This window comes from Hyperolius riggenbachi, chromosome 9, assembly GCF_040937935.1.
Source record: "Hyperolius riggenbachi isolate aHypRig1 chromosome 9, aHypRig1.pri, whole genome shotgun sequence".
In the NCBI taxonomy this organism is placed as follows: Eukaryota; Metazoa; Chordata; class Amphibia; order Anura; family Hyperoliidae; genus Hyperolius; species Hyperolius riggenbachi.
Genome location: NC_090654.1, coordinates 173,349,915 through 173,370,352, shown reverse-complemented (window position 1 = coordinate 173,370,352; position 20,438 = coordinate 173,349,915). Strand labels below are relative to the sequence as shown.

At 44.5% G+C, this 20,438-nt stretch overlaps 1 protein-coding gene across 1 annotated transcript in view; it reads right to left on the bottom strand.

The window, feature by feature from the left end:
• CCDC66 (coiled-coil domain containing 66) overlaps positions 1-20,438 on the bottom strand; it is a 96,244-nt gene that overhangs the window by 38,552 nt on the left and 37,254 nt on the right. The window contains exons 8-9 of the mRNA XM_068253698.1: positions 14,266-14,768; positions 4,645-4,682 (exon numbers count right to left, since the gene is read on the bottom strand). Coding sequence (XP_068109799.1) covers positions 4,645-4,682; positions 14,266-14,768 — 541 coding nt within the window. The remainder of the gene's footprint in view (positions 1-4,644; positions 4,683-14,265; positions 14,769-20,438) is intronic.

Genomic DNA, 20,438 nt, shown 5'->3' with positions numbered 1-20,438 from the left:
GCTGCATCAGTCACCAAGCATAAGATGTAATCAGATTTCTTTTTCAAAATGCTGCACTCACATGTGTGTCCAGTCTTCTTGTAATAGATCACTCAAAGATAAAAAGAAGGGGACAAAACATAGTGTGATACTGTTTCAATCAGTTGCCACTTCACACCACCCAGTGCTGCAACCTTTATCCCTTAAACATTCACCACGACTCATAGGGTTATGCAGGTCCTCACCATGTGAACTGACTGTCAAATCACAGACAGCAAACCAGCACCATATGCACTCTCCCAAAGCATGCAGGTATCCACCAGGTCATGCGTGGCCTCTCACCTCACTTTCTGCCGTCCAAATTATAAGACAGCATCAGCGCTTAATCACTCAGATGGAATACTCCCAGCCGTTTTTTCCAAACGATATTACTCCACTAGAGTAATAGTAGAGTCACTAGAGTAGACTCTACTATGAGGAATCTGCTCTAGTGGAGTAATATCGTTTTGAAAAAACGGCTGGGAGTATTCCATCTGAGTGATTAAGCGCTGATGCGGTCTTATAATTTGGACGGCAGAAAGTGAGGTGAGAGGCCACGCATGACCTGGTGGATACCTGCATGCTTTGGGAGAGTGCATATGGTGCTGGTTTGCTGTCTGTGATTTGACAGTCAGTTCACATGGTGAGGACCTGCATAACCCTATGAGTCGTGGTGAATGTTTAAGGGATAAAGGTTGCAGCACTGGGTGGTGTGAAGTGGCAACTGATTGAAACAGTATCACACTATGTTTTGTCCCCTTCTTTTTATCTTTGAGTGATCTATTACAAGAAGACTGGACACACATGTGAGCGCAGCATTTTGAAAAAGAAATATCCATATAAATGGCCCACCCTGTACATTATGTACAGTGTTTTCTTTGTCCACATCCTTTTCCTTTACTTTTGTCTAGAGTGAGGTACCGTATATTGCGGCATATAAGACGACTGGATGTATAAGACGACCCCCCAACTTTTCCAGTTAAAATATAGAGTTTGGGATCACTCGCTGTATAAGACTACCCCTCTTCCAACGCACAAAAAAAAAAAAAAAAAAGCATATACTGGTGCTATGTATGAACAGATACTGGTGCTGTACCCTATGTGGTACCCAGTATATAACAGTATATAGGAGATTGACTGCTTGGATTGGTCAACTTTCTCTCTACCTAAGTGAACTGGTCAGCTCTCCTTGTCTGCCTGTTTATCAGAGCGCTATGGAAGAAAAGATTGCGCTGTGTGTCACACACCCCCTGGTGGCTGTGTGCCTTCCAATTGGTTTCAGCACACAGATCACCTAATCTCGTGGATGCAATCAGTGTGCGGAAATCGCTGGACAGACCAGAAGGAGGCGTGCAATCTATAAAACACAAAGTACTAGGCTGCCACCATCTCGGTTACATGGGAAGAGAAGTCTAATCTGCCTGATACTAATACCTGCAAATAAAAATGTTAAAACACACCCTGTTCTGACTAACAACAACAATTCTCAGTAGCGAATCTTCAGAAGGCTAGAATTCTTTCTGTGCGTGGCTGAATAGTAGGTGTAGCCGAAAGATAAATGACTTTTAGAAGTCTTTTATTATAAATGCAATATAAATAATACGTACAGAAAATCATTAAAATCAACAATTAGAGACAATAGCAGCACAGTATGAAAATAAAAGTAAGGGGATAAACAAATACTTAAGTTCATATGAAAATGTCCTTTGTGGAGTCTGAGCACATGGAACAGTCCATTGTTTTCAGTTCAGGAAAATGACCACCAGCCACATGGTCCTCTGGCTGGCTTGAACAGGTGATGTTACACAGGGGAAGACGGCCCCTCCCTGCATGCATCCTGGTTTTATGGAAGCTAGTTTTGGGGGTAGAACAAGGCCGGCCCCCTCCGGTTCACAAACCAATCACCGTTCATTCCCTTGGAGAGAGATTTTAAATTTACTTGTAAAACGCTGTAATTCAAAAATGGGAAATGCCATATTTTGCGGACGACAGATTCATATTCTTCGGAATATGACAATTCCTATGACATCAGACTTGACTACCATATTATGTTTAGTTCCTGAGAGGTTTAATACTTTTTCGTGGCTTATCCCTGGCCCCCCAAGACTGGTATCAAAATGTCCATCAAAACACCACGAATCAGGTGATATACCTCCCATAACTGTCCTGGGTACGGTATTCCTTAGACACGCAAAAATCATATATAGCATTTATTTTCCCTCCGGCCTACGTGGAGTCAAGAAGTCTGATCTCCAGCTGGGTTTATCCTGTCCTTACAGAAAGCCAACAACGCTTTGCCACTTGGGCTTACTGCTGGAAAGCCTTCACACCTAGGTGTCACTGGTCCATGAAGGAACGCCTTTTGAACAAGTTAATTACACAAACATTAAAGGTAGCCATACACTGGTTGATTTGCTATTAGATCGACCAACTGACAGATCCCTATCTGATCGAATCTGATCAGAGAGGGATCGTATGGCTGCCTTTACTGCAAACAGATTGTGAATCAATCACCGATCACAATCTGTTGAGCTGCTCCTGCCGCCTGTCCCCCCCTCCCCCCGTATACATTACCTGAAGCTGGCTCCGGGTCCTCTTCTCCGTGCTGCACCCATCACAGCATCCCGCACCGCATCCCAGCGTACACTTTGTCACTCCGTGACCAGGAAGTTCAAATAGAGCGCACTCTATTTGAACTTCCTGGTCATTGGAGTGACACAGGGAGTTAATGTACGCTGGGATGGAGCAGGAACAGAGCGGTGCAGCGCGGAGAAGATGCCCGGGAGCCAGCGTCAGGTAATGTATTGGATCGGTCCGTCGATCATGCCGTGCGGGAAATTACAGTCGATCGCCCGCGGGTAGGGAGCGCGTCGCTAGCGGCGGCCGATACCTGTATCGCATCGGCCGCCGCTAGCGACGCGCTCCCTACCCGCGGGCGATCGACGGTAATTTCCCGCACAGCACGATCGACGGACCGATCCAATTTCGGGAGGAAATCAGATCGGTGGGTGTGTTTAGCGCGAACGATTGGCAGCAGATTCGATCCCAGTGATCGAATTTGCTGTCGAACAGCGGCAAATCGGGCCAGTGTATGGCCACCTTAACTCCACTGGTCAACAAACTTACTTCATGAAAAGAGCTCTATCCGCTACAAAGAAAAAAAGAGACCCCAGGCTTGACAGTCTGCTACCCCTAGACATAAAATTTTGATCTGGGGTTGGTAACGACAATCGGTGCAGAAAACCGATTGTGATGATGTTCTCTTTTCTCACGACTCTTCCGTGACACTGTGCCCATAAAAAACTCCTCTTTCACCCTTTTGGTCCACCCTTGTATCCTATTTACCTCCTTCTCTGCCTCTCAGATCTCCCACATGTGCGCCTGCGCCGCTTCACTACAGTCCTCAGCAGCGAGATCTGAGAGTCGGTAACAGGATAGGGTGTATCACCTGGCATCATTGTCACCCGGCGTATAAAATGACTCCTGACTTTTCAGAAGATTTTCAAGGGTTAAAAAGTAGTCTTGTACGCCAGAATATACAGTATATTGGCTCAAACAGTGTTGAGTTCACCAATTACACCAGCACTGTGAATTAGTCGCAGCCTATATATATGACATGGATTTTTGAGTGCATATAGGCTCTGGCAATTTTCATATCCTGCCAGTCTGACCAGGTTAGGCATTATGTTGCCTGCTTGAGCAGACACAGAGACACTAGGAGACACGGACACTAGGAGCCCCTGATAGTGTAGGACGTCAAGGGTATGGGACACTCAACAACGGTATGTGCAGAATACTCACAAGGATAGGTTGCAAGACCAGCAACCACAGTGTAATGGCTGGTGAGGAAAACCCGCCCTCACTCAGGTTCTTTAGTCTTCAACAATGTTGGTCACTCTCCAGGAAAAGAAAAGGGGGTATAAGAGTTCCAAGAAACCAACATACACGGCAAACACCCCAAGCTGAGGGGGTTGGTGTTGGATATTACTGGGAGGGAGGAGGCGCCCCAAGATGTGATGTGTGGAAAGGATAATGTCAGCTGGATAAAACATAAATAAATAGGCTTACCTCTAAAAGAAGGGGGTAGCCCAAATAAAATTTTTATTAGAAACCAGGCACTTGAATGATAATGTGTTTCGCGAACTGCAGTCCGCTTTCCCAGATCAAATTACAAAAAGTGTCTTAATACTAGCGTTTTGCAAGAAGGTACCACCTCAACGCTAGTTTTAAGATCTGAGGAAGCGGACTGCGATATGCAAAACGCATTATTCAGGTGTCTGGTTTCTAATAAAAATGTTATTAATTTATTTGGGCTACCCCCTTCTTTTAGAGGTAAGCCTATCTATGTTTTATCTAGCTGAGATTAACCCTTACACACATCACATCTTGGGGGTGCCTCCTCCCTCCCTGCAAAGCATCTACTTGTGGCTACTAAGGGAAACCTAGACAATTCTTAATTTACACTTTGAGAACTAAGAGCCTTTTCCTCTGCAGAGATGCACATCAAAACATAGCTGCTGCTGATCTTGTGACAGACGGTATAAATTTTTGTTTTCAGGATGTCTAAAGAACAGACTAATCAATAATAAATGTAATCATAAGTTGAGCATGAATCACAAGACTTACCTTTTGTAATTGGGAGCAGGTTTCTGAAATGGTTCCTCCTGAAATTACAGAATGATTTTTTGTAAGAGCTGTTACTGTTTCTATTTTTGAATTGATTCACGGACTTACGTATGTAGCAGCATTCCAGAAAACAGGGTCCGTAACAAAAGCCCCCATGATTATAGAGGAGCCTGGGGGACTTTGGGGATCCACTCCTCCTCCCTCTCCCCACCTGCTTTCAGATAAGCATAGGGAGTGGCGATAATATTTACCTGCTCCGGCGCTGCATGTCTCTGCTGTCATTTGCCACTCACCAATCACGACCAACATGAGTAATGAGATCGGGAGCCAGGGGATGGCAGCACAGAGTGTGCAGCTGTAATGCATAGAGGAGACCTGCAGCGCTGGAGCAAGTAAATATTACACTGCTCCCTGCGCTACTCTGCATGGTGGGATGAGGTGGCCGGGAATTATTTTTTTTGGGTGGGGGGGGGGGGTTGATTTGTTTTTGTAATGGCTACCTACCTGAATCATTAACTCAATGCCAAATATAGGAGGGGAGCCAAGTAAGTTATCGGTGTGTTTTTATGACGTGGGAGCAGGGCAGTTTCTGGCCTTTTTGTAATTCCTGGCAAGAAAACCTGTGGCGCCCCCCCCCCCCCCCCATCCCACCATCGAGCATATCCCATATGATATAAACCATATGCCATATAGTACATGTGGCATCAAATAATGAATGCAGGTATTGCATCGCTCACAGAACACATTCCGACATCATGTCCCCATAGAACAATTTCAGGCATCATGTCCTTCACATTGTAGGATCAGATTATCAACCAACAGTCTCCATTTCAACATACATCTTCACAAACATTATGGGATATGCAAATATATTACCACCTGTTACGATTGATGTGGACTGGGGGTGGGTATATCATGACAATGAAGGGCTGACATACTGATATGGTACAATAGTTTAGCGATTCATAACCCAATCTGGAGATAAGCACAGTATGTTGGAAGTGTAGGTGAGACAAGGTGAGAGAATAAGAAAGGAGGAAGGGTAGTAGAGGGTTAGAATTGATGACATGGATGAGCAGCTAGATATTAGTGGGAGAGAAGCACAGTGGAGAAAACGTTTTGTATTATAGTGTCCTTTGTTTGATTCTCAGCCCAGGACAAAATCTGCATGAAGTAACTATTTTTTCACAAGTTTCAACCAGGCACTTCATATTTTTCAATATCCCAAAAATATACTAATAACTAAAATAATTTACCACAAAACAAGCCTATATTAAAAAAAAATATATAACTATTGTAGGGATTAGATTGTAAGCTCTTATGAGGATGGAAAGGACCCCCTGTAAGGCACGGCAGCCACATGACAGACCCTGCGAACAGACAGGGCCCTCAGTAGTGCACATCACATACAGGACAGACCCTGCAAACAGACAGAACCCCCAGTAATGCACAGCATGTACACAACAGACCCTGCCAACAGACAGGACCCCCAGAAATGTACAGCACTGACAGAACAGGCCCTGCCAACAGACAGGATGTCTAGTAATGCACAGCACCCACACAACAAACCCTGTGAAGGACCCTCAGTAACACACATGGCTGGACCCCTAATAGCAGAAAAAACCCCAGTAACAGATAGCCCCAACAATAATGCCTCATTATAGTGCTTCTACTGGCATATCTCCTGCTGGCAGTTCCTCTATGCAGCAGATATGTCAGACCTTGGGAGCTTACTAGTCTCCAGACTCTACAGCAGCCTCCACCTCCATCATCAGCTTTGAGCATCCTACACTGGCACTTCTCCCTGCTCCTACCAGTCAGATGACACTGGAGAGCAGAGGAAGACAGGAGAGGTTCTTCTATTTTCTGCAAGGGGCAAGGAGGAGGCTGTCGGGACACTGCAGCAATGCACTGTGTCTTGGGCACAAGTGGTAGTTGCTGCCGGGAACAAAAGGGGTAGAGCCAAGTACTGCGATGGGCGGAGTCACAGACTGCTAGGGGGCAGAGCCACAGATCACTTGGGGAGGAGCTAGGCATCAGGACTGGCGCACTGGCTGCTTTGTTTTTTTTTCCCCCTCAGATTAGTCACATGCTCAACCAATAGGTACATAACTTCATTGCCATGCTCCTGAGTTGAGCTGAACTATTATCATTGGTCGGCTTTATAAGACTGCTTTATTATACTGTTGCTCGATAAAAATCCTTTTTGGAACGTATAAAGAGACAAACTTTACTTTTCCGTATACAATCGTTGCACAACCCACCTTCCTATTTTGAAAGCTTTAGCTCAATTAACCCTCCACCATTCAGTCCACCCCATTCTTACCTCCCTAAGCTCCTTCTCCACTCACCCCCCCCCCCCACCCCAGATAAACTTTCATAATACGACTCAATCAATCATCTATCATTCAACCCCCTCCATTCTTAACTTACCGCCCTGGACTTTATCCCTACATACCATCTCCTCACCAATAACATTAACTGCATATCTCCAGCCCTTTTGCTCGCCACTAGTTTTCTACAGGGGGCCCGTTCTTTCAACACCCACTCCTCTAATTCCAGGAAGTTTTCCATCTCCCATATCCATTCCTTCAAATCCGGTGCAATTGCACTTTTCCATTTAAGGGCTATCAATTTCTTAGCCACTGTTTGTCATATTGTAGTTATCTCCTAATCCAAAGATTACGGCCTCTTCTGTAAATTTACAAATATTTTGGACCTGCCTATTGCAAAAAGCTTCAATGTCCATCCAAAATTTTTGAATCTCAAGGTAGGTCCACCACATATGTCTGAGTGAACCCCTATCTGTTTGGCATCGCCAGCATACATCTCCCGTGCTTGCCCCCATCATACCCAATCGAGCTGGAGAAACATACCACCTTGCTACCAATTTACAATTGACCAGCTGGTACTCGGGATTATGAGGTAGCCAGATACACTGGAATATTTTCTCCCAATCCTGAGCATATCAAGGCTCTAGCTCCTTTGTCCATTTTACACAAAAGGAGGGAAGAGTTGGGTCAAAATACCAACCTATAAAATGATATAACTTGGATATTGATTTCTCCAGCTTTATGGCATTATAAAAGCATTTTTGAGAGGGTTTAACGGCTTACCAATTTTACCTTTAATTTTGGTGACAAAACTCATTAATTGATAATATTTAAATGTATTTTCTTTTTCAGTATTCAAATGTATTATCTCCTGCCCCATGAGCTCAAACATAGAAGTCGTCGAGATAAGCATTGTATCCTTAAAGAGGAACACCAGTGAAAATAATGTAATAAAAAAAAGTGCTTCATTTTTACAATAATTATGTATAAATGATTTAGTCAGTGTTTGCTCATTGTAAAATCTTTCCTCTCCCAGATTTACATTCTGACATTACATGGTGACATTTTTACTGTGTGCAGGTTATGTAGCTGCTGCTCGCTGTTTTGGCTGTTAGAGACAGCTGTAAACAGCTAATTCCTGTCTGTGAACCCTGTTACATTGTAACAAACTGCCAAAAGTACCGCGGTCCCAGAGCTTCTTGTGGGAGGGGTTTCAGCACAAAATCAGTCATACAGCGCCCCCTGATGGTCTGTTTGTGAAAAGCAATATATTTCTCATGTAAAAGGGGGTATCAGCTACTGATTGGGCTAAAGTTCAATTCTTGGTTGGAGTTGCTCTTTAAGCCCCATCTACACGATACGATTCTTTGTACGATTCGATTACGATTCTATTTACAATCCGATTAAGTTCGACATGTCCGATCGGGATACGATTCGATTTGCCATTGTTTTGCAAAGGCAAATCGGATTAAATCGTATCCCGATTAGAAATGTCGGATTTAATCGGATCGTAAATAGAATCGTAATCAAATCGCACAAAGAATCGTATTGTGTAGATTGGGCTTAAAACCATTGTGGATCCAGACCAGGCTAAAAATCAGGGTTGTTGCCTAATGTCCTTAGGGGGGAGATTTCAATTTTTTTATAACCCAGATCCAACAATTCCACAAATGCTAGAAGGGTGGGAGTAAGAAGCGGATGGGAAACCTACCGTAACGCATCCCTTACTGTTTTTGGGTGCCAGGATTTTAATAAAAGAAAAGTCTATCAGTTCCTTAAATTGGGACCAGAACTTTTGGGAAGATGCTATCCTTATATCTAATAATCTGTCTAGTTGTATGCCCCTATAATAATGCTGGATATTAGAAGCACCCATTCCTCCATATTTTTGGATCGACTGATCGTTCTGAAAGCTATCCTATGTTTCTTTTTCATCCAAATAAACTCACCGAATAATTTGTCCCAATTCGTAAACCCAAGATTTAGGTGCAGCTATTGGAAGATTTTGCATAACAAAATTTATCTTTGGCAAAATTTTCATTTTGATAAAGTTGATTTTACCTATGGCATTAAAAGGGGATCTTTCCATTACTTTTAGCAGATTTATACATTCTTCTTGAATTGTTACATAATTCTCCTTAAATAAATCAAAGTTTTTGCAGAGATAAATCCCGAGATATTTAATTTTGCTATCTGTGAAATTAAATTGGTATTTTCTTTTGATCTCCTCTAATGTAGATTGATCACAAACCAAATTCAATAAAACTGATTTTGTATTATTTATTTTGAAATTCGAGACTTTGCAAAATCCCTCAAGGGGGCAGAGCCACAGATCATGAGGGGAGGAGCTAGGCATCAGGACTGGCGCACTGGCTGTTGATTGGCGCTCCAGGCCATTGTCTATACCTTGAAACGGGAAGAAGAAACAAGTGCCACACAAACATGGGCAAAACATGGGCAAAACATACAAACTACAGGGATAGGGGATAGTGTCCAAGCTGGGAACTGAACCTAGAACAAAGCTGTGAGACAGTCATTGCAACTGACCACACCCCTTTTTCCTCTTAACCTCTATAGTTACATTCAAGTATAACTACAGTAATTTTGGATAGCATGAGGAAGAACAAAAAAAAACAAAAAATACATCAATAGGAAGTCTCCGATCAGTCTGCAGAAGATTATTTGAAGAATCCGATCATTTAAGGCATTTGAAAAAGTGCTGGGGGACACAATTGTCATGCCTTATCTGTATAGCCCATCTATGCTTTTGCAATAAAGCCCTTGTGATTAGGCAATAGAGGTCTGCTGAATTTAATGACAATCCACTAATTTGTCATATTGAAAGGGAGTATCTGCTTGTATGCATTATGCTGGGCATACACGGCTTGATCGTGCCGCTCGATTCTCCCGCTCGATCAATTCCCCACTCGATTCAGCAGTCAATTCTCTTATCTTCCGCTCATTTTTCTTATCTTTTTGCATTGTCCTCAATGCGGAATCGAGCAGCGAAACGATCGGGCGGGAGATCGGACGTGTTGGAATTTATCTATCGAGCCATCTAAATGGCTTAGAATCAAGCAGTGTATTCCCAGCATTAGACTAAAGTCACTGGATGTTCTTTTTTTCCTTGAACCCATACGTTCCATGTCTATACCAGGTAGGGTGGCCACTTGCAGAACCCCAAAAAGGAGGACATCACACCCTGAAAAGGAGGACATCATACTGAGCATGCCAAAAGTGGGCATAGTCAAGCATAAAGTGGGCGTAGTCATGGGTGGGGCCAAATATACATGACCTTAGCAGTGGTGTAAATGGTCTGCCGGGGAAGTTTGAGCTCTGCCGTAGTGTAGCCCCCCAAAATAGATGTAATCTGACAGCATTTCACCAAAAATACGCGTAATCTGGTAGAAGTTCCTCCAAAATACAGATGATATGGCAGTGGTTCCCCCAAAATAGACAATGTGGCAGCAGCAGTTCCCCCCAACATACACATAATCTGGAACCAGTTCCCCAAAATATGCGAAAGCTGGCAGCGGATCACCCAAAATACATGTAATCTGGCAGCAGTGGTCCCCCAAACATACACAATTTGGCAGCAGTTCCCCAAAATACGCAAAATCTGGCAGCAGCCGTGCCCCTAACATACATAATCTGACAGCGTTCCCCCAAATACACTTAATCTGTTAACAGCGGTTCCCCATAAATACAGATAATCTGACAGCAGTTACCCCAAAATAGGTACCCCCAGCATAGGTAGCCAGGTCTATAGGTGTCCCCAGTATAAGTAGCCATGAGTATAGTTGTCCCCAGAATAGGTAGCCAGGTGTATAATGTCCCCAGAATAGGTAGCCAGGTCTTTTGGTGTCCCCAGAGTAGTTAGCCAGGTCTATAGATGTCTCCGGTACAGATGGCCAGGTTTTGAGGTGTCCCCAGAAGTTAGGCAGGTCTATAGGTGTCTAGGTAAAAGAGGAGCGCGCCATAGTGCATTACATCAAGAGAGGGAAATTTATTGTATTACAAGTTATACTCACAAAGGTACAGATAAAAAGCGCGTGTCAGCGGACAGCCAACCGCTTCAACTCAGTGGAGGATGACGCGCTGTGGCCGGCAGCGCGGGTCCCGATCGTCTGGGTACTGTCTCACTGGAGGTGGGCGTGGCTTGACGCTTAGCACGCGTATGACGTCATTACGCGTTTCGGTGCTCTGCGCCTTCGTCAGATGACGTCTAACGTTGCAGCACACAAGGATATAGGCTCCCGTCATAGCCGTTGTCCTAGCAACGGATGGAAGCCATGGTAAAAACACTTTATTTAAACAATACATGCGGCCAAGCTATACTGGGTATATATCGCCGTGTATAGCTAAAACAGCGCATCATCCTCCAAAATCATAGAGGGATTTTCACATAAGAGTGAGAGTGGTGGGGATAGGGGAAAGGGAAGGATGGAGGGAAGGGACTGGCACTGTGGATCGACACCAACAACCCAATGGGACCCTCCCGAACGTGGGGGCTGGACTCGGGTGGCCCCAGTGGGCCGAGACTAAACAGGGTGAATTGATGGAAGGATGTGTGTAGGAAGGGATATATGTAAATGAATAATTGGTTAAATGTGTGGGGACATGCACAGATCAATACAATGTAGCGCCTGCTCACGATGTCCAACATCTGCATACAGCCGTCTCCCACTGCCCTGAGAACATGTGATTACATTTCAGGCTGTCTGTAACTGCTGAAATGTAAGATATATATTTATGGTGTACCAATGGTGCCCCATTTTATTGAATGTGTATATTTTGTGGTTCTATCTAATGAATATTATGCTGCCTTGTTATTTATTGTAATTTTGATATGGAAATTTGTTGTTTTGAAAATGTTTTAATGTTAAAAATAAGTTATGTGAAAATCCCTCTATGATTTTGGAGGATGATGCGCTGTTTTAGCTATACACGGCGATATATACCCAGTATATACCCAGTATAGCTTGGCCGCATGTATTGTTTAAATAAAGTGTTTTTACCATGGCTTCCATCCGTTGCTAGGACAACGGCTATGACGGGAGCCTATATCCTTGTGTGCTGCAACGTTAGACGTCATCTGACGAAGGCGCAGAGCGCCGAAACGCGTAATGACGTCATACGCGTGCTAAGCGTCAAGCCACGCCCACCTCCAGTGAGACGGTACCCAGACGATCGGGACCCTCGCTGCCGGACACAGCGCGTCATCCTCCACTGAGTTGAAGCGGTTGGCTGTCCGCTGACGCGCTTTTTATCTGTACCTTTGTGAGTATAACTTGTAATACAATAAATTTCCCTCTCTTGATGTAATGCACTATGGCGCGCTCCTCTTTTACCTAGAGACCATTTTGACAAGCAACCCTATAACGGAGCGTCGCAGTACATGCATTGAGGAGGAAGCATCTGTATGTGATTGCCTGAGACCAGGAGCGCAAGAATTTTGTTTGTAGTTACGAAAAGGTCTATAGGTGTCCCCAGTATATGTAGCCAGTTCTTTAGGTTCCCCCAGAATAGTTAGCCAAGTGTATAGGTGTCTCCAGTACAGATAGCCAGGTGCAGGGCCGGCCTTAGGTTTCACAGCGCCCTGAGCGAAACCTGATTTTTGTGCCCCCCTTCATCCTCTTCACGCATGCGCGCACACACACGCACACACACGCACACAGGCCCATATGCAATTCACCTTTTCTCCTGAGATATCTCATAGGACAGTGGTTAGCAACCTTTTTGATGTTGTGATACATCACGCCAAATGCTCAGATCTCTGTGACACGTCACATATGTATCATAGGAAAAATACTATTAATGACCACGAATGGATGGAAAGAGTGCATTATCCTGAATATACTTAAAAATGAAAGCTAGAACCTTTCAGGAATATTAATAAAAACAATCAGTGGGACAGTTAGCCCCCCCCCCCCCCCCCAGAATTATAGCACAGCACCGACAATTTGCACCACGCGTTATAGCCGCAGTGCGCCACACCTAAAAAACCGCCCCCAGATCTCATGTGTAGGTGCCCTCAATATAGGTTGTCAAGCATAGGTGCCCCCCGTATAAGAAGTCAGTTGAAGGTCACCATCCCCCCATAGGTAGCCAGACATAGGTGCCTCCAGTATAGGTAGCCAGGTGTTGGTGCCCTCAGTAAAGGTAGCCAGCTATAGGTGCCCTCAGTAAAGGTAGCCAGCTATAGGTGCCCCCAGTATAGGAAATCAGGTGTAAGTGCCCTCAGTATAGGTAACCAGCTATTAGGCGCCCCCTTGGAAGCCGGCGCCCTGAGCAACCGCTCTGGTCGCACAGGTCAAAGGCCGGCTATGGCCAGGTGTATAGTGTTCCCAGTATATATAGCCAAGTCTATAGGTGTCCCCAGTATATTTAGCCAAGTCTGTGAGTGTCCCAAGTATATGTAGCCAGACCTGTAGGTGTTCCCAGAATAGTTAGCCAGGTGTCCCCCCCCCCCCCCCCCCCGCAGGAGGGGCGAGCTTGAAGGGAGAGCGGTAGGTGAAAGGGGGGACATCTCCCCCCCCCCTTTTTCCTCACCTTTGGGCTCCCCCTTCCTCTCTCTACCCTCTAGAACTAAAGTTTTGGGGTGGCTGGCAGCGGGCGGGACTTACCTCTGCCTCCTTCCACGGCGAAGCAGTAGTGATGTCCGGCTCATGAGTCATTTGAGCCTGTTCTTTCCTGTGAGCTTAATGATCCGACTCATCCACTGAACCGAATCAGTTCAGTGGATGAGACAGGAACTGCAGCTGCACACAGTGTTTAGCTGCAGTTCCTGTTTCATCCACTGAGCTGATTCGGTTCAGTGGATGAGTCGGATCATTAAACTCACAGGAAAGAACAGGATCAAATGACTCATGAGCCGGACGTCACTACGCAGCGCTTGGAGCGAGGCAGAGGTAAGTCCCTCCAGCTGCCAGCCACCCCAAAACTTTAGTTCTAGAGGGGAGAGCGAAGAAGGGGGAGCCCAAAGGTGAGGAGAGGGGGGGGGGGGGGATATGTCCCCCCTTTCCCACTGTGCCCCCTGCTTCCTCTTCTCTGCGTTCTCTCCCTCCTCCACACATCCCAGGGTCCAAAAAGGAGGACATCTGGCTGTTCTTCCTTGCCTTGCTCCGGGCTGAGGACAAGCAGTCCAAAATCCGGACTGTCCGGCCTAAATCCGGACGGATGGCCACCCTAATACCAGGGAGATAAGTTCCTAAACAGGCAGCAGCTGTAACGCCTGAAAAGTAAAACAAGGACCTTCACTAATACAAAATATTTGGACTTTAATTACCTTTTCAGCATCCAGAGCAGGTCTCATATCCTGATAAGGATGGGAGATCTTGGTTTCCTCTCGAGGAACAGAAGACTTTTCAGGAGAATGACCTCTCCTAGCTGTCATGTTATTGGAAGAGTTCTTTTCCACTAAATGAATGAGCTCCATCTGTCTTTTGGCTTTGCTCTCCTCTCTTTGCTTTTGAAGTCCCTTGGGGTATCTTTCAGATGCTGGGACAAATTTCTTTTGTGTTTTGTTTCTGTTCCAGTCGGGCTTTCGCCCCGGTTCCCTGACTTGTTTTTCTGTCCTTGCATACGGGTCATATATGTCATTGGTGGCATTTTCCTTGCATGATTCACTTCTGTCTCTCTGAGGCTTTATCTTCTTTACCTGCATATTGGCCTTTATCTGTTGGTAGGAGAATTCTATAGGTATTTCAGGAGAAGCATTCTGTGTTTGTCTCCATGATTGCTTATTGGCATAAGATACAGATTCAGACTTCATTCCAGGGTCCAGGTCATCTGGGAAGAGCACATATAAGCAGTTTAGCATTTCTAGAAATAACCATTAGCAACAACAGCATACCACAGTGATAATTCCTAGAATACAACAGAGAAGGCGTTTTTCCAGTTGCATCACAAGTCCAGGTACTCATTTTACTTTTCTTATATAGCGTTCAATTTATAACATAAAAAGGGCCCTAAAGTAGGAGTGAACTGCATCTGCATTAAAGGAGGCATTGGTGAGCATAATTCATTCTTGAAACATGCTTGAAATCCAAATCATTCTTATATCAAAGTGAATTTCCCCATAAGTAATAATGGAAACTCAGATGACTCATTCCTCAATCAAAGAAAATGTATTTTCGTCTCATGTTGCATCTGAGCACGGCAACCGCTGTGTCCAACAACCATGCCAAGCGCCTGGCTGGTGGACAGGAGCAGATGACAGGTGGCGTATTCATCGTCTGCAGCTGCTCGTGGAAAAGAGGCCTTCTCACTGACCATCCCTAGCCCTAAGATTATAAGAAATAACAGCTTCATAGGTTTCTTATGGCCCTGAAGGTTTCTGAGATTCAGTAACCACATAACGTACCTCATCTTTCCTTTTTTTTACCTGAATGTTTATATAGAACTGTATATGTATTGCTCAAAAGGGTTTTGACGTCCCAACTTTTTAGAGAGATCCATCTTGACTTGTGGTCTAGATCATGAAACAAGACTTACAAATACAAGGACAACATCCTTATATTTCTAAATTTTGTTTCTGGATCTAGACAAGTCAAGGAAGCTGCAATGTTAGGATAAGCTCTTTAGGGCTGTAGCCCACTGAAAATCACTTAAAGCTTTTGCAAGCAATTTTTGCTGAGTTTTTTTAAGCAACTTCTGGCACGTTTGAAGTGATTTGTTTTTTGTTTTGATTTTTGTTCTGTGTAGTAAAATTGCTGCAAAATTGCTTTGTACATATGACTAAAAAGCATTTTGGCAGCAATCTTATACTTTGTATTGGAGCACAAATGCTCTAAAAATGCTGCAGGACCTGCAATTGCAATTTAGGGTAATCACAATCGCTCTTTCATTAGCTCAGCGCTTTTGGAATCTCTTACAATTTCAAAGTGCAAGTGAAACAGTAAAACGGTAAAGCTGCCCATTCTTCCTGGCAAGGCCAAGTCGACCGGTCATTGGTTACAGCAACATAAAGTGAAGGGTCTGAAGCAGCCAACTCAGTCTCCTGACTTCAATATCATTGGGCCACTCTGGGGAGACAGCAGACATGCAGGCCATGCATGGCAGCCCAAGAATTTATGGGAACGGGAGGCTTTTTGCCAGGAATAGGCAGCTTTACCGTCTGAGAATATAAAGAGGGTCATCCACAACTACCACAAAAGTCTACAAGTGGTTATTGATGGTAAAGGGGACAAAACACGGTATTGAAGATATGTACACACATCCAACTTTTACGACCAACTTGTCGTCCGACTTGTTGGAGCGAGAAGTTGGACGTTTGTACGCAGGGCCGGCGCTACCATAGAGGCAAAGGAGGCAGCTGCCCCAGAGCTTGTAGGGGCCCCCAGTGGCTACAAGAGGAAAAAAAAATTTCAAATCGACCTTATAGTTTTTGAGAAAATCGATTTTAAAGTTTCAAAGGAAAAAAATACACATTTAAAAACCAGCCGACTTTAATGGTTAATGGCAAATCCACCTTAAATTCTAGAAACCCTAAATTTGCAGGATATGTTAAGGAGATCATTGGGAATAAGAGGAAAAAACAATTTTTCAAAAAGACCTTATAGTTTGAGAAAATCGATTTTAAAGTTTCGAAGGAAAAAAGTATACTTTTAAATGCGGTAAATGTCACTTTTAGTAGCAAACCTAACGGTAGTGTAATTTTACATGCATCAAAAGAAAGAGCAATAAATTTCCTGGGGGTCCATACGCAGCCGCAGCGCTCTGGCCAGGGATTGCTATACAGCCGCAATATGGCTGTATGAAGATCCCTGGCATTTTTTTCCTATTTTCCCAAATTTTTTTTTATGTTTAGAGTGTGGGAATTTTTTTTTTTTTTTTTTTTTTTTAATTATGTGGGGTCCCCCCTCCTGAAACTTTTTAACCCCTTGGCCCCTATGCAGGCTGGGGTAGCCAGAATTGGGGCTTCACACCCTGACTATCCCACCTGCAAAAAAGGTCCCTTAATGCCAGTTTTTGCTCCGGGGTCTCTGTTGGGGGGGGGCCCAGATTTATTTTGCCCTGGGGCCCCATTGTTGCTTAAACCGGCCCTGACGACTGGTTTGCCCGATCCGCTTAGCGGATCCTTTGAACCAACTGTTATTCGTACATGTGTACAAACCCCTCCTAGTCGTTTGTCTAACTAATAAACATTCAAACAAGTTGTTTGATCAGTCGTTTAATCTAGTCCATTGTCCATTATCAAGTTGGTTAAACAACATGTAAATTAGGTAAATAAGCATATCAGCCGCTTTGTTGGTCAGTGTGTACATGATGTCTGAATGACTTGAAGTTAGTTTGCACTAAGTCGTTCAAACGACAGTTTAAATGACAATCAGGCGCAAAGTTGGATGAGTGGACACACCTCAAGAGCTGGTCACTTGGGGAGTTTGTGTAGAATGTACAACTTTAAAAGAAATACAGTTGTTTGACAATAAATTAGGTCAGGTGGGGGATTTGCTATTGTTCTACTGTTACCAGACCTGCCCTTGTTCTTATCTGCTAACATTTGATGTCTGATATAGGCTGTGCTCCCATTGAGGTGAGATGGGACATTATCCACTCATTGCAAAACTGACAGTCAATGCACGTATTTTAAATACAGGAGCCATTCACACTTGTCAGCCTGCAATGAATCAGTGAGAGCCATTGCGGTAAGCGGGCCGTACTTCTGTGCAGTCCGCCATAATCTCCGGCATGTGTTCCCCCACATAGCCTATGGGGGGTAACATTGTCCCGGGCTGCAGCCAGACCACAGTAAAAGTCTATCAGGTCCCACGCTGCAGTTCTGCTGTCTGCCAATGTCCTTTATGTCATATGATATACTTAACTTTCCCAGCTGTCATAGGGGTAGCAGAGCAGGAGGGGGCTGAGAATAGAATGTAAGAGACACAGAGGCAAGGCATAGAGCAGGGAACATTCCTCTGTGTCCCATAACCCCCCCCCCCTTCCCCAAATCCATCTAAGGTACACTTTAAATGACTTAACTCATCATTTATTTCTTATTGGGCCTGATGCACCAAAGGGCAGTAATTTTGCTGTGCACAGACAATACATGCTAATTTTATGGGTCTTCATGCCAGGGGAGCACCTCCTGATACTATATTAACATCACGCGCAGCACCAGGAAAACATGTGCATTTCTATGGTATAGTGCAGCATAACCAAGTCAGGAAGATGGACAGAGGTGTGCAACGTAACTACCAGAGGCGGAGACACAGGTAAGTTAACTCCTCCTGTCGCGGAATGACGCCTCCGTGCACACTGGGACATTTTCTCATTTCGTGAAACTATTCCCACTCATTCCTATTGAATACTCCTGCTATTAAGTTCTGCTCTCAGTTTGTTTAATCGGACTAAAGTATAAAGTTTTCTGTTTATTTTCCTCGCTTTGTATTTTAACTACCGTATTACATTGCTATCGCATAAATGGTTTTAGGTAGCTCATAAAGAGAACATTTTAGGAAGTGCATTTTTTTTTAAATGCTTGAAGAAACAAAACATTTTTTACTTGTATTGCCACCTCCTTCCCCCTGCCCTGGCTTCAAAAATGGACTGCACTTCTGTGCTGTAGGGGAGCATCAGCAGCTTGCCACACAGTGGCTGTGCCCACATCTCCCCCAGTGTTACATAGATTTTACCCACAGCGCAAGCTAAAGCTGCGCTCGGGACACTGCAGGAGCGCCTGTCAAGCTGACATCATCGCAGCTCATGCCAAGTCTGTAAAGGGAACCTTTGTGCTCAGTTTCTACAAACATTATTTACAACGCAGCACAAGGATCTCCTAATATGGAGCACTGGTCCACAGGGCACATACGCATGTTATTTGGCAGCTGCCCCCAATACCTGTAGAGACGTGACATGATGGTCCCCTCTACAGGCCATCACGTGTCAGCATGACAGGAGCTCCTGTAGTGTCCCCGAGTGGAGCTTCAGCTATGGTGCCAAACAATATAACCCTGGCGGAGATTTGACCAAAGCAGCTGTGTGGCAAGCTGCTGGTAAAGTGCAGATGTGCGTTCCCTCACCAATGCCATGACAGGGGAAAGCAGTGGCAATATAAGTTATTATTTTGTATCCAAGCATTTAAAAAAATGCACATTCTAACATGTATCGTTTGTGTGCCTCCTAAAACAGTTTCTGCTGGATACAGGCCCTTTCATGATAGTGGTCCTTTAAACTGATATACAGCCCATTTGTATTTTTGTATATGTTCACACACAGCTTTCTGGTTCACTAGTGCTGTTTAGCCAACCCAGAGCAGTGTTTCTCAGTTTATTATGAACATTGAAGTAGGGCTGACTGTTGGCATAGTAATGGTGGAGAATGGAAAGTGGAGCAAAAGAATCTTTGACAGAGGTAAAGAGTTACATTTGTATGCAGCAGAACTCTGGCTCAGAAACAAGTCAGTATGGGTTACATGGAGGTTGAGCGATCCTGGAGATCAAAACTGCAGTGCAATTGCAACACATTCCTTTAAAATAGTGGCCATGATTTTTTTATCACGCAAGCACGCAATCACAACGCAATAGTGTAAGAAAGCCATAAGAATTAGCATACACTACAGTCAGGTCCATAAATATTGGAAGATCGACACAATTCTAACATTTTTGGCTATATACACAACCACAATAGATTTAAAGGGGCACTATGGCGAAAAATTATGTTTTATAGCCACTGTACTATGCCTAGCTGTTTGTAGAGCATAGTAGCTTACATGTAGTGAAGCACAGGGGCTTTTTTTTTTAAACAGTGACATCACCTTGTATACATTATCAGTCACGTCGGCAGAAGTACCTTTCCGACGCCACTTAGCCTGTTCCATGTAGTTGTAGGGAGGCAACTTTCCCTGTTGCTGTAACTGACGTTACAGTTTTCCCCTCTCTGCAGCGCTGGAAGGTTTGTTCTAAATTTCAACTGCACGATCGTGCAGTTATAGTGATCCCCCATGAGCCGTAAAGAGTAGCAGCTTATGTGCTGTGAGGGGAGTGGAACGCACCCTCCCTCTTACGTGAGACGCAACTGCATGTGAGGAGGACTGTGGAGGAATGCATCATCATTACTGATGACGCTGCCCGGCAAGGACCCCTGTAGCTGAAGCTGGCATGTGCTGCGCAGACAGAGCGGCAGCTTGCAGAGCAGACACAAGCGCTGTAGCTGTGTCCTGCTAATTGTACAGTAGTTGTGATTGTGCGTTCCACTCCCCTCACAGCACATAAGCTGCTACTCTTTACGGCTCATGGGGGATCACTATAACTGCACGATCGTGCAGTTGAAATTTAGAACAAACCTTCCAGCGCTGCAGAGAGGGGAAAACTGTAACGTCAGTTACAGCAACAGGGAAAGTTGCCTCCCTACAACTACATGGAACAGGCTAAGTGGCGTCGGAAAGGTACTTCTGCCGACGTGACTGATAATGTATACAAGGTGATGTCAGTGTTTAAAAAAAAGCCCCTGTGCTTCACT